At 38.1% G+C, this 15288-nt stretch overlaps 1 protein-coding gene across 1 annotated transcript in view; it reads left to right on the top strand.

Moving 5' to 3' along the window:
- The window catches only part of LOC126278029 (putative leucine-rich repeat-containing protein DDB_G0290503), a 567177-nt gene that overhangs the window by 418062 nt on the left and 133827 nt on the right, over positions 1-15288 (top strand). The window contains exon 13 of the mRNA XM_049977802.1: positions 1867-1962. Coding sequence (XP_049833759.1) covers positions 1867-1962 — 96 coding nt within the window. The remainder of the gene's footprint in view (positions 1-1866; positions 1963-15288) is intronic.

Raw genomic sequence — 15288 nt, 5'->3', positions numbered from 1 at the left:
ATTTTAATGTTTGTTTTCCGAATTTCTTTGTTTACACACGAACTATAAATCAGATCATGCCTGTGAGGTAGTGTGGCAACTACTGTGTTTCTGCATTTATTAGGTTGTAAAAAATTCTGTAGTGTTTTCACGCAAACCTCCGCTTCATTTTTTGCCACATCGTTTGAACCTATTATACAGACGATAAAGTCATTTTCTTGCATTAATTTCATCTGAGAGTTAATGTCTGCAACATTTTTTACATCCTGCTCCCGGTTTCAATACACTAGTCACTGCTATGTCGCGATTTTTCTCAAGGAGCATGCTGGATAGATTCCTGCCACGACTGTCTGTTAGTAATAGTACATTACTCTTTTTCCCTGATTACCTGTGTTTGTTGTTGACATTATTTGAAAAAACGCCATTTATTTTCAGTTCACTGACTTTTTCAAGTTCAAGATCATTTGGAGAGTCGTTATCACAGTCACTTGTTTGCAAAACATGATATTTGTGTAGTTGGAACACTATTTTTGTACGGCACTTTTACCCACTCGGACGATATATTACTTTTGTCTTGCATCACTTCACTTAGTGCTGGCTTCAATCGCAGGGCCCGATTTTCTTTCTTCAGTGAGTCAATATCGCTTCTTAAGGAACTGACTATGAATTGTAAGCTAGCAATTCATTCTTTTACCGTTGTTATTTCATTCTTACAATTCTTACAAACTCCCTTTTTAACAGCATAACTATAACTATTTCTCAAGTTAGATTCACACACTTCTACACTCGTGGCCATCTTGATTTTAAAGATGGGTGACTGTTCTGGTCTTCCAGCTGCTGTTGGAAAGTGGGGTGCACCCAGACCTTGTTAGGTGAACTGAGGAGCTACTTGACTGAGAAGTAGCAGTTCCAGTCATGAAACCCTACAATGGCTGGGAGAGTAATGTGCAACATGCCTTATCTTATCCACTTCCAGTGATGCCATTGTTTTAACATGACATGGTCTCAAATGTTATGTTTTGATTCAGTTACTGAGAAATATAATTTTATGTAGTGTGTTATGTAAAATATGAGCATCTCAAAATTAGATTAGCCACAGAGTGAACAATGTAAATGAATAGTTCAAGTGCTGGTAAATCACTATAAAATGTGTGGCAGGAAGACATGTTGTAACATTAATTATGGTTTTTTGCATTCATATAAATAACCAATTTTGTTGAAGATATCTTTGGCTCTTGGAGATGCAGCATGTATGCTTATTGCTATGGGGGTTTGAAGAAGGGCAAATTAATTTAAAAACTCACTGCTGTTCAGGCAGTATTAACTAAACACAATTTTTGAAGAGTTTATTAACATCACAATGAATGCTCATGAAAATATTCTGTATAAACAAAACTTACCCAATTAAAATTATTTAGCAACAAATAGCCAGTTAACAGTTGCTCACTGATGCAATAAGTGTATCTATTCCAACTAGATGTTTAGTTGGGAATGGTGCTAGAGCCAAAAAAGCTTGTAGTAAAGAAGGAGGTTACTAAATAAATGATCTGCATTTTCCTGGAATTATTCACTACGGACTGTGACATAATACATGCTCTGGGCCCCACTGAAGAGAAGATATAATTAGTGAATTAACAACTAAACAAGGATACGTTGTTAATAAACTTATAGTTAAAGATATATACCCAATGTAACATATGGGATCAGTATTCAAATGCATTTGCTCATCAAGCCATTGCTTTTTTACAAAGTATTTCATAACTTAATAAGAGGATTTGGGTTTCATGTACTTTAATTGAAAATGATGACACATTCTGAAGAAACACTGTTATGTTTAAATTTATGTCTGTATTCTGCTGCTTCCTAATTTGATAATTGTGTTTCTAGGAACTGGATGCAGCGAAGCAACAAACAGGTGCACAGGATCAGAATTTGCTGGATGAGATTGAGAAACTGAAAGGAGAAAATGAACGACTTAAGAATGTAAGTTTTCTCATTATATATATTTTTTGAAGTAAGAGATTTTAAAATTTACCTTTTCTTATTATCTTATTAGCAAAACAAAAAATACGGAAACTTATTTTTTCTTTCATTCAGCTGATGACTGATTTTCCTACGAAATGGCAAAATCCCATATCTTACTTTGTAGCTGTTCTTTACTGTAAAGCCTTGTGCAAGCCACAGTGAAGAGGAAAAACTAGTTTTGAAATATCATTTGTGGGAGCAGTTTTATAAATCAGAGATGGTATTTGTTCCTAATTTAAAAACTTGATATTAGTTGCTGAGAAATATAATTTCATATAGTATGATCACTAAAAACCTTGTGTTCAGAGCTCTTACAGTAATGGGACTTTTTTAGTGATAAGTATTGTAACTGACCCACAGTTTTATTGTATGGGATTCATAGGTGCTGTCCTAAGTCATTCCTGCAGACTTAGCTGAAACTGAATAAAATGAATGTTTTCGAACTTAATTTTCATTGTGGTGTTCTTCTCCACCTTATACCATTGCTTGTGTTCTCTCAGATTCAATGTTCCATGTAGGATAGAGGTATTGTTGTCCTCTATTGTCTCTTAAGTAAGTGGAAAGGTCATTCATTCTGATAAATATCTTCATTTATTCACCGATTGGTTAACAGCTACCCAGTGCATACATTGTACACTAACTGATTTGAGACATCTTGATGGAAACATGTCTGCACTCAAGTTTTTGCACATTGCAAGCCAGCTTTACTTTGAGAAACTTCCAGTATCAAATTATCTCTTATAGTGCCACTTTCTTACACAGCTGTTTATCAAAAAAACAATATTGGTGTTAAAAACAGAACAGATATGACTGCTTCTTGTAAATAAATTAAATAATGTTAACTGTGAAATTAGGCTATGTTTTTAAGATTTAATTTGTTAACCAGCTCATGTGATTTGATTAGAGAAAAATTCTGGACTTCCTCGGCAACATTATGATTTTGAGCTACTGGTACTTAAAGGTGTGATTTTTTTGATGCTGTTCAATTATTTTAACACTTTAAGAACAGACATGGAATTTCAATTTTCACATAAAGATGAATCAATTGTATTTTGACGATATAGTGTTACAGTTACTCATTTAAAATAGCTATCAATACAGTAAGTTTGATGGAAAGTGAAAATTTTTCCATACTTTCCAGGACCTGAGCTTTTTAATGAGACATAAATTTCAAGGAAGATAAATAATTTTGTAATACAACATTTTGTAAATTATGTAGTTTTTGAATTTCAATGTTTCTTCCTTGTTTCGGTAATTTTTATTGTTATTTAGAGAATAGATGGAGAATGACTGTCCAATAAATTTATTTGCTCTTTATTAGTACAGCATTATTATGGAGTGTCAGTCATGCAAGGGGTTTTGCTTGTCATCAGATATTATTAACTGGAAGAAATTAATTCACCTATTATATCAGCAAGTGCATGTCAGCATCTCAAATAGCTTAGAAGAAGTTGTTGTTCCTGTTATGAGCATGAGTGTAAAAACAAAAATTGGATTTCTCAATACCTAGGCAATTGAGTTTTGTTGCTCAAAGACCAATTATAAAGTGAAAGTATCAATATCGCGTGTTAAGTGTTACAATAGGATTCCATTCATATTCTGCAGTGCATGGAATTCTAACAAATTTGCCCCGATTTAAGTTAGAACTATTTTATTCATGTCACTAACATGTTAAATGCTACTTAAAATTGGTGAATTTATCTTACAATCTCTGTACTGCAGCTAACGAGTGTAAATGAGTGCATAGATTAATAATGTGACTGCTGTATCTTGGAAATACAAGCTGTGAAATGCAACATTCAAAAAGGTAGTAATTATTTAAATTGATATTAAAAGTCTGACTTTGTGTAAGGAGTATCATGTTAGCTATTCAGTTTGCATTATGGTGCTTGTTTGTCCGTTCATACAAAGAAAGTGCTGTTTTTCTTCATGTGTATTGTCCTTCACCTCTCCTGGGCATTTACAGTTTTTTGAGGCAATGGCATTGGAATCTTCACAATTCCTGGCATTGTGTATCTTCCTTTGTTCTCTTCTTCCTTGTTGGATTGGATGGTGCATCAACTTCATGTTGATTTCCCAAGATACAAGATTTTGCCATAAATCCATGAAATCCTAGTTCAGAACACAGATTGTCTTAACTACATACAAAGTATCTTATGGTACCTTTGTAGTTGAAAAATGGCTGAAAAATTAAGACTTTATCCACGAATGAATTTAAATAAGGAACTCCGAGTTCAGATTTGTTGGATGAGAAATAAACTTCGGTGTTAGGATGGTACAGTTCCCTTCAGTTTAGGTCATAGGTTTATCAGAAGGTTACAGCATGTAAGGAAATGATGATAATGGTATTCAATAGGTAACATCGACCATACAAATTACAATCTTCGGAATATTAACTGCTCTGACGAGCCACCATGTTTAATTCAGTCTGCCTTTGTACTTCATGCAGTGTTCATGAATATCAGTCTTTGAAACTTCCTGGCAGACTAAAACTGTGTGCCCGACCGAGACTCGAACTCTGGACCTTTGCCTTTTGCGGGCAAGTGCTGTGGCTAAACCATGTCTCCGCTATATCCTTTCTTTCAGGAGTGCTAGTTCTGCAAGTTTCACAGAAGAGCTTCTGTAAAGTTTGGAAGGTAGGAGACGAGATACTGGCAGAAGTAAAGCTGTGAGTACTGGGCGTGAGTCGTGCTTCAGTAGCTCAGATGGTAGAGCACTTGCCCGCGAAAGGCAAAGGTCCCGAGTTCGTGTCTCGGTCGGGCACACAGTTTTAATCTGCCAGGAAGTTTCATATCAGTGCACACTCCGCTACAGAGTGAAAATCTCATTCTGGATATCAGTCTTTGTAGTAAAATATATGTGTATATAGAAAACTTGGGAACTGTTTATTATGTATTCTCATTATGGATTTTTTGTTCCATTACAAGCTCTCCCTGAACCTATTCTAGTGTTCATTGTTACACCACCTGCCTAACACTCAGATACCGTGCTCCGGCACCCATACTCCTCGTTCCATTTCTGCCTCAAGATGGGATTTAGTTCACGAGTGTTCTGACCTCACAGGCAAAATTGTGACCTTTGTCACTAACCTACTTTCAGAATATGACTCAGTGATGCACCTCCACCTGGAGAATGACGAGCTGAAACAACACATTGCTCACACTTATAACGAGCTCACTGTGGCTTGTACCTCGCTGTTAAACTACAGTCCGCAGTTCCTTCACCGGATCGAACTTCATTGCCAAGCATCAGTTCAAACACATATCAGGTTAGTACAAAAACGTTCATAGCATGTAACGATTTACGTTCAGTAACCTCCACACCACCCAAGTGCCCACTATGCCCAGTGCCTCATGTTTCAAACAGTATCTCTAATAACAATCGCTCGTACAGCCGGACCACACCCACTACGCAGGCAGCTGCTCCTCTTGTTGACAAACATTCCCCCTCTCCCACATGCTGACCAATCAACTCGTCGGCCATTGTTGTCCCTCGAGTGATGCCAGGGCCTCTCTCACCCATTGCCGGTTACTCAAGGCAAAGTTAAAAACAGACAGACACTGTGTGCCCCACTCTGTTCCATGCTGTGTGCACAGCTGACCTCTACAAACAAGTGCATACCCTGCTCATGTAATAGGCATGTGACTTTTGTGCTGCTTTTTCCCACTCGCACTTATGGCTATGCCTCATCTAGCCCCACTTGTCCCAAAACTCCACATCAGAACTTAACTTGGCATCATGTGCAGTTGTCAGACTTTTCCGTCACTGACGGAATGACACACAAGATAATTACCACTGCTAGCCCTCCTATAAGACACAAGGTTAGATGCCTCAACACTATTAAGTTGCACACAGCCCGGCAGCATATTAACAAACTTCTGGAGGCAGGCATTCTACAGCCATCGGACAGCAATTGGTCTTCACCAATTCACTTTGTCACCAAAAATAATGGTTCTTTTCGAATGTATGGTGATTACAGACATTTAAATGCTCGACTGTCATGGATAATGCCAGCCGGAGTGGCCAAGTGGTTCTAGACGTTACAGTCACTATGGTCGCAGGTTCGAATCATGCCTCAGGCATGGATGTGTGTGATGTCCTTAGGTTAGTTAGGTTTAAGTAGTTCTAAGGTCTAGGGGACTTATGACCTAAGAAGTTAAGTCCCATAGTGCTCAGAGCCACCACTGGTCATGGACAATTACCTTGAGCCAAATATAAATGATTTCACTCATTTGTTATCTGGCGCCACACTCTTCAGTGTGATTGACTGTAAACGGGATGTTCCAAAGACTGTGATCATCACATTGCTCAGTTTGTTCCAGTACAATTTCATTCCATTTGGTTTAAAGAATGTGGCACAAATGTGACAACGTTTCATTCATTCCATCTTACGATGATTTGAGTTCTGTTTTGCATACCTGGATGACGTACTCATTTTTAGCAAATACAATGACGATCATGAAGATCATTTAACCCAGGTCCTCCAAACTTTGGCATCCAACAGTGTCAAGGTCAACAAAGAAAATTTCCAATTGCGTCAGTCTTCTTTAACATTTCTGGGTTACGCTGTCTCTGCAGATGGAATACAACCTCCCAAATCCCACAGGCAGGCTATCACATCATTGCCACCCCCAGCTATGTAAAAAGAACTCAGATGTTTCCTAGGTACTATAGATTATTACCACCGTCCTCTGCCTTCTGCTGCCACCGTGCAGGCCCCGCTGATGGACTCACTCTCCAGCAAACAAACGTCGGGCGTGAAACCAATCTATTGGATTGAACCCATTATAGAGGCTTTCAGGGCTCTTAAAACAGCTTTAGCTCACGCAATCATACTCGCCCACCTGGATCCGTCTGCCGATCTGTTCATCACTCCGGATGCCAGCGGCATTGCAGTTGGAGTGACACAGTTTCTCTACTTTGTTTCTTCTCCAAATAACTGTCTACAGCACAAAAGAAATATTCTGCTTTCGATAGAGAGCTTCTGGTGGTGTATGAGGCTATCAAACATTTTTGCACTGACATTGAGGCCCGTCCTTTCTTCATTCTTACTGATCACAAACTGCTGGTGGACAGCTTCTGCAACCCACAAGAGGATACTCCCTCCCAACATTTCTGCCACTTCGACCTGGTCTCTCAATTTACTATAGACGTATGCTATATCAAAGGCATGGAGAATATCTCTGCTGATCTCCTCTCACAGATCAATGCCATTTCAAGTTTTGTTGATTTATCTGACCTCACCGCTCTACAGGCTTCGGACAAGGACACTCAGGTTCTGCTCATGGACCAGCAGTCTTCGCTAGTGTTCACCAAGGCTAAGTTCCCTTGCATTTCTGATGAAGTGTGGTGCGACTCTTCTGTGGGCATTCTGCTGCCTTTGCTCCTGGCCATGCTGTGCGGACAGGTTTCTGACACCTCGAATAATATCGCTCACCCCAACATATGAGTCACCATTCACCTCGTCACCAAGAATTTTGTGTGGAAAGATGTGAATTGGGACTGTCAAACATGGGCATGCAGCTGCATTTCCTGTCAACAAAACAAAATAGGACGTCACACCTCTCCACCACTCAGCAAGTTTGACATCCCTAAGGGACGTTTCCGTCATGGACATATTGACCTTATCTGTCCCCTGCCTTCGCCAGAGGACCACAGGTATATACTGTCCACAATACATACATCCATGCTCGAGGCAGGATTCGAACCTGTGACCGTAGCAGTCGCACAGTTCCTGACTGAAGTGCCTAGAACCGCTCAGCCACACGGGCCGGCTCATTTTCAATGAAAACCAAGTTTTCCCTGGGAAACTAATTCTTCCCCAAGGTCCTGGGGATTCCCCCTGCTTCCCAGACTTTATCAGAAGGATGCGTGCACACTTTAGAAACACCCGGCTACACCCACCTGACACTTACGTGCCCACCGCACTCAACTCCTGCTCACACGTCATGCTCAGGGACGACTGTCAGACAACCCTTACAACACCCTTACCTCGGCCCTTTCAAAGTACTCTGGAGGGGCAAGACAATGTTCGACATTATGATATAAGATCATCTGCAAACCGTTTCTCTACACAGGCTCAAGCCTGCCTTTGTAGACTCTGACACCCCTCTGCCATCCCAGTCAGACTGCCCAAGCAAATGTTCTTTTGACGAACCCGTTAATGAGTCCTTCCAAACTATGGTTGGGTTTTCTCTGTCCAATGATTCACCACCACAGTTTGCAGGTTCCTGCGGCATGTCGTCATCATCCCCACTCACAGGATTTGAAGACATTTCAGGTACTAGAAACGCGGACAACCCATCCTTTGTTTTGCGCTGCAACATACCACCTGATTGAGTTGACGATGTGTCAATTATTGTGTTAGATAATTGTGTGCTTGTACTGCTCACCAACAGCACAGATCCAACCCTCACCGAGGAACTCAACATCAAGATAGTGCACAGCTTGTCCCTGCCACAAGAGTGTGACCCATCATGTGTTCGAGCTTTCATTTTTTCAGATGGTTCAGTCTGGATTCGGGGAAGGCACTCTGACATGCTGCCTCCTCTTCCATACCGATACTCCAGAGTTGGCTGAAGCATCATTCCCCCCTCCCCCATCCCGCTGGTTTTTGAAGGATTACGAGTTGCACAAGTGCGTGCCCTCCACACCTTTGCATGCTGACCCGACAGACCACCACTCATGCCGATACTGACACCCGCACGATCTCCCCCACAAGTCTCTGTACTGTGGGGGGTGCGGCTGTGTGGCATCGGTAGGCCACATCGACCACTCAAATTCGAATCTTTGGAATATTAAGTGCTCTGATGAGCCACCATCTTTAATTCAGTCTACCTTTGTACTTCATGCAGTGTTCATGTGTATCAGCCTTTATGATAAAATATATGTGTATATAGAAAACTTGGGAACTGTTTATTACATATATTACTATCCATATCCAGAATCCTGTAAGTTCCTAGGATTAAAGAAAAAGGTTGTAGTAAGTAAGAATATGAAGAACATATTATTAACACTATTCAGAGATAAAGGGATCATAGTCAGCTTACATCACACACACAAACACACACAGGATGCCTCTCCTATGTGCCACCAGGCACATTTTCTCTGGTGTTTCAGTCGATATTTGCAATTTCATTTTTGCTTTGTGTAGATGGAGTCAGTCCACACAAATACTGCTCATCGCTTTCCTCATGGAACACCCAGCATTTCTAGGAAGTGTCGGTTTGTTTCCCACTACAAAAAATATGATGTTTAAAGTGGAGTTTTATGTGCCCAAAAGATATAGTGCTCCCAGATTTGTCTTGCGTGATATGTTTTATCGATGTATATTATCAGATACAGTAAAACATAGCAAATAACCAGTGCTCCAGCATCAACACTAATGCCCTTACCTGGGGTGTCTGCTATCATCAAGCACTACTGAGTCACTGCCAAAGTACTTCATGTCTTACTGTCGCTGTTAATATATATCAATAAAACAAACATCACCTAGACTGATCTGGGACCTCTCCATAGAGTTGCCATGTAGAATTCCACTTTAAAAATAATTTTGTTTGTGGGAAACAAATCGATGCTTTTCATTGACACTGGACATTGCATAAACAAAATGATGAACACTATTTATTTGAGTTAATTCTGGCTAGATAATGCAAATACAATATTGCAAATATCTACTGAAACACCCAGGAAAATGCACCTGATGACTCTTGGGACACACACACACACACACACACACACACACACACACACACACACTAGGTGTCTCTCCCAAGAGTCATCAGGTCCACTTTCTCAGGTGTTTCAGTAGATATTGTGACTTCATTTTTTCATTGCGTAACTGGAATCAGGCCAAACAAATAGAGCTTATCACATCTTTCATGAGACACCCAGTGTCAATGAAAAGCATTGGTTTGCTTCTTGTTACAATCACAGTCAACTCAACAGCAATTGCCAAACAAAATCAGTGTATCTTATAAAAATTAATTAGTTTCTTGATATAAATTATGTGTCAAGATCTAACATTTTCAGACGACAAGAGACAGTGTGGTATTGGGTTGCAAGGCAGACATGTCTCTCAATTCAATTTAACTTGCAAGTTGTGTGTAGCCAATCCTCTTCTCTGGGTAATTAGCTACAATGATCTCCCAAAAGCTTCTTCTCTGAAGACTATAGCTGGTAAAGGAATTTATTAAAATACTTCTCTATCCTTGAAATAATTTCGTAGTCGTAAAATACTTTTCAGTTCAATCACCATATATTTTCAACTTCCACAGACATTAACTTCTGCTAGCTAACTTATTCCTTAAACATTAGACTCATTTACACATATTCAAATAGCAGACATGTGTCTTACTTCAATCATGTCCAAAACTTGAAGTAATTCAAAAGTCTCTAGTCTGAAATGAGTCCAATACATGAATGAACATAGAAATTTATATTAAGTTCATCATTAGTTTTTTTGCACTCAACAGAGACACTAAAAAGCACAGAATACCACATAAAATTTCCTTGTTCTTCTTGACATGTACATGGAGACTGTGGAATGTAAAGCAGGTACTTGTCTGCCACTGTTCGGCTGCTGGGTCCAATTATTTTTTCCCCTTGCATATACAAATAGGCAACGTGCATTAGGGCATATTCATTTCTCCTACTCACCTTCCACCTCCCTCTAAAATATCAGGTGTTCAAAACGGTGGAAGGCTGAGTGGTTCTAGAATTTAATTCGAAATTCTCGAAGCACTGCAAAGAATGTGAAACTGTACTTTAGCATGATCTTATCAATGCCAACACATTTTCCATGGAGAGGTGGACTTCATGACCACTACAAAAAATCCTTAAAAATGTACATTTAATCAATGTACCTAGACTTTTATTCACCAACCTACTTCTTAAAGATATATTGACATGTAAGAATAGTCCTGAATCTGAAAACATGAAAATGACATTTGTTGCGCAAACACACATTGACTACTTAGATATACATTTTTGGCTTAAAATTTGCTGTAAAATTTAGTACAAATGCAGAATGTGGTATAAGAAATAATTAAAATCAATTAACATTTTTTCAAAATTTTCAAATATAAAATACGTGACTAGATTATGATGTTTTCAAAAGGTTAACATTGAATTTTATGACCCAGTAATGGGCTTCCCAGTTCTGACTACATGCAGCAATATCACATACATAGATCGTTAATGTAGACCTCAAGAGTTGCCCTAACACAGAGCCCAAAGGTCTGATAAATGTTGCTAGTGAACCAGTCAGTCCAAAGGAACTACCTGACATTGGTAATATTTTCCATTGTACAAGAAAGCTAATTCCCTGACTCGGGAGCTAAAGGTATTTGGTAAAATTATGTAGTTGATCCAGACTGGGCAACTAGTTTATACACTAAAATTTATGAAACAGATCATTAATTCTTTCAGGGATAGTTTATATTTTAGTAGTTTCTATTTTTCAGACTATGTGACATTGTTTAGTTTTTTGTACTAAATACTACCACCATTAAATTTTTAAGTAAATTTATCTACATTCTAAATAATAATTGCAATTTTTATTTGGGTCCTTTCATTACCCAACTTGGGACTCCACATGAGATGAAAATACACATATATTGCATATTGTAGAAAGCTGTGTTGGTACAGGTGTGAAATGAATGTTTTAAATTTTAATGCATTGTTATGTGTATTAATTTTCAATCACACATTTTTCACTGTTAGTCAATTCCTTCAGTTCTGTTACTATAGCACATTGTGTTGTGAAACAAACATGTCTAAAAATCTGAATTTACAGAAGAAATATGATTTACATGGTTAATGAGATGTAAAAGAAGTAATGAAAACATATTTACAGCTTCCAAATAGGAGTGCTGTTAGAGTATTATCCAAGTAGCTATTGGACAGTGGATCAGCAGTTGGTAGCTTTCCTAGGGAAACATCCATTTAGGGTTTACATGAAATAAAGGTAGATACAGCATACAAATTTGGGCCCTCTGCAATGTTGAATCCTCCTATGCCTTCAAATTGCAGGTATACACAGGGAAAGAAGGATCTATGGAAAAGAATCAAAGTGCTAGATTTGTAGTGGGGCTTGCATCTCCTTTAGGAATTGGATATGGTGTTTACAACAGAAAACCTTTGTAGTAGTGTTCCACTTGCACAGGAGCTCCTGAAACAAGGGCTAACATTGACTGGTCCCCTTGAGAAAACAAGCTGAAACAACATCTGAACTTCAACCAGTGCCACTGAAACCACAATTTTCAAAAAGTCTTAGTATCATACAAGCCTAAAAGAACAAGGCAGTAATCATTTTGAGTTCTGAACATCATGATGACAATTGCAGCACAGAAAAATGGACAAAGTGATAAATAAGTATTCATGTGATACGACTATGGCCATTTCTGCTACTCTTGAACATGACTGATACAATAGCCATTAATGCCTACTTTACTTGTAAGACAGAAATCCTAACTGGAAGGCTCTTGCATTCAGCAGAAGGAGAAAATATTTGCTAAGCCTAGGACATGAATTTATGAAGCCATATGACAAGCCAAGAATGTATAATCAGAACAAAATGTTACAAACAGAGGAACATCAATGAAGTCATTATTGTTTGGTGAAGATGCAAGTCCATTGACACAGTAGCCAAGTTTAACTGAACCACTGCAAGTGATGGCAGTGGTGGACGTTTACAAACTGTGTCCTTTTAAAAAAAAAAAGATGAGAGGAAACCAAAATGTGACAAACAGTATTTGTTTGTGTGTAGTGAACACGCTACTTGTGAAAATGGAAAAAGTGTGCAAAAATTGCATTGATTCAAATTGAAAAGTGTGTAATTACCAATAGATGCTATATTTGAAAAAGATATTGTAGATGATTATTCTTTTTCCAATACTTTGTTATACTATGTGATTATTTTTGTTTCTGTAGATTTACCACACCCAATAGTACATTTTGCTTTGTGGGTTCCATGGTCCCCCCCTCCTGGTATACCATAAAGTATTTTAGCTTGGTGTGCAGAGGGTTAAGCACTGACTCACTGGTATAAAATATAATCAGTGCTTGATATTTATTTTGTTTTCTGTGTCTACCTATAGCTCTCTTGGCCTTCACTCTCATCACTGGTTATTTGATGTGACCTGGTCCTTTAAATAAGTTCTTTTCAGAGTGCTTCTGGTGTTGCAGAGATTTATTCCCTGAGACTATCAGACACTTTCCCTTCCATGCTCCAACTTTTATATTGACAAAAGGGCTTTGTACTAACTTACAGGTTGCTTATGCACAGTTTCTTCTAATAAGTCTCTTTCCATGTCATCAAAATCAATGCTGTATCATCCACTGACGTATGCTACTCGCTTAATCAGTTTGATACTTTCTTCAGAACTGTGACCTTTCATCTCTCCACTGCCATTTTCAAACAGTCTCTCTACATTAATTGAGTTTTACTTCCTATTACTGTCTTTGAAAAGTAATTACAAAATACCTTTTGATACTTTTTCCACTGTCTTGGATACAGTTGTGTGTGTGTGCATATTTATTTATTTATTTATTTTTTGCTGACATTTTTCCCCAAAACACATGGTACAAGTAATTATACTAAAACTCATTCAGATACTGTAAAGAAACCTTTTATCTTTTCCCATAGCAACAACTGGTTTTACACACTGTGAATTTTGTTCTGTATTTAAATTGTCTTCATCCCCATTTCTATGATACACTGAGCAGATTCAGTCATTTCCAACATGCAGTTTTCAGGTAACTGATATCCTCTTTAAAACTCCCCATAACATCTCAGTTTCACAATATCCGAAACTTAATTTTCTTTGTCTTTTAACATATATTCACTTAAGCTAACAAAACAGCTCACTTATTTTTCGTCTGCACCTTTCAATTCTTCAATATCTTCATTTACAGTATTACCCTTCAGAAAAATGTCAGTTAGCTTGTTATATGTATCTTGTCCTCGTACTTCTGCTAATATATACATACTTCTCCACTGGTTTTACCTTCTAGTCCATCCCCAAGTTCTTGGCTGAACAAATTGTGTAAACCCATTCTTCTAAACTTAACTTGTCAAACAGTGTTTCTTTACTGCTGTGGTTAAGTGTTCTTTTCTTATCCCACTCTAACATTCTTCACCAATGGCAACTGTATTTGCTTGGTACACCTGTATTATCATTAGAATTCTGATTTAAACCTTGATCATTATCAGTGGTCCCTGCATTAACATTATTGTAAGCTCTCACATTTTGGGCTGCCAATGGAGAGGTTTGCTGTTTAACAAGCCATTCTCCCCATCATTAGGTCTAAAGGGTTTTGTGGCTGATTGTACTCTTTATGTGGTCTGCTTCTATATTCAAACACTCTATTATCATTTCTAAGCACATTGATCTTCGAGTAACCTTGCATGTGTTGTCTCTCTGGGTAATAATTCCAGGTATTACTGCTACAACTTCTTAGTTATTACTATTATTACTGTAGTTGTTATGTCCACAACTTCCTCTCACTTACTCAAAAAAAATTTCCAGCTGTTGTCTCAAATCCCATATCCAGCTTGTCTACATACTTCAGGAAATGATCAATAGAGTCATCAAGTCTGCAGTCCTAACCCCATTGTACTCTTTCAGGCAACCTCCATCTTAAGGCACTATTCTAAGTTACCCCACCCCTTTCTTCTATAACTTTCACTTTTTCATTTAGCTTTCATACCTGTTTATTAATGGCTGTTATTTGGTCACCTAACACTTGTTTAAATTTAGCAATTTGAGCATTTAGTTCATTAACTATTTTAGATTTTGTTACTGAAGTCTTATTGCTCATTTTAGAACTCATTCTGTCTGTTTCTGAAAGTTTGCCACCAATTTCACAAAGTTCATTGGAAATTCGACTATTTGATTCTATAAACATGTAACAGTAATCTATTTACAATTTGCAATATACCTCCTGCAAACATATTCCTTACTACTTACACTTTGACCCAATTTTGCTTGCCCTGTATTAACCTAACTTGTTCCTGCTTGCTCTACCCTTGATTGACGTAATGTAAGAGTTTCTGCTGTTGTATCATGTAATTCCGTCTCATCTCCTCCTCTAATTCCTGCTTAATGTGTTCTAGTGCCACTAGTAGATTAGCCATGTGAAAATATTTGACTGCCATTATTTGCAGAATTACAATGTAATTGATTATAGTTGTAAACACTGTTAGTTCATTTCACAGAGTACAATATTGGAATGTGAGATATTGTTAGACATGGACTTAACTTAAGACACTTGAAACAGTGT

This window comes from Schistocerca gregaria, chromosome 1, assembly GCF_023897955.1.
Source record: "Schistocerca gregaria isolate iqSchGreg1 chromosome 1, iqSchGreg1.2, whole genome shotgun sequence".
In the NCBI taxonomy this organism is placed as follows: Eukaryota; Metazoa; Arthropoda; class Insecta; order Orthoptera; family Acrididae; genus Schistocerca; species Schistocerca gregaria.
This window is presented reverse-complemented; position numbering and strand designations above follow the sequence as displayed.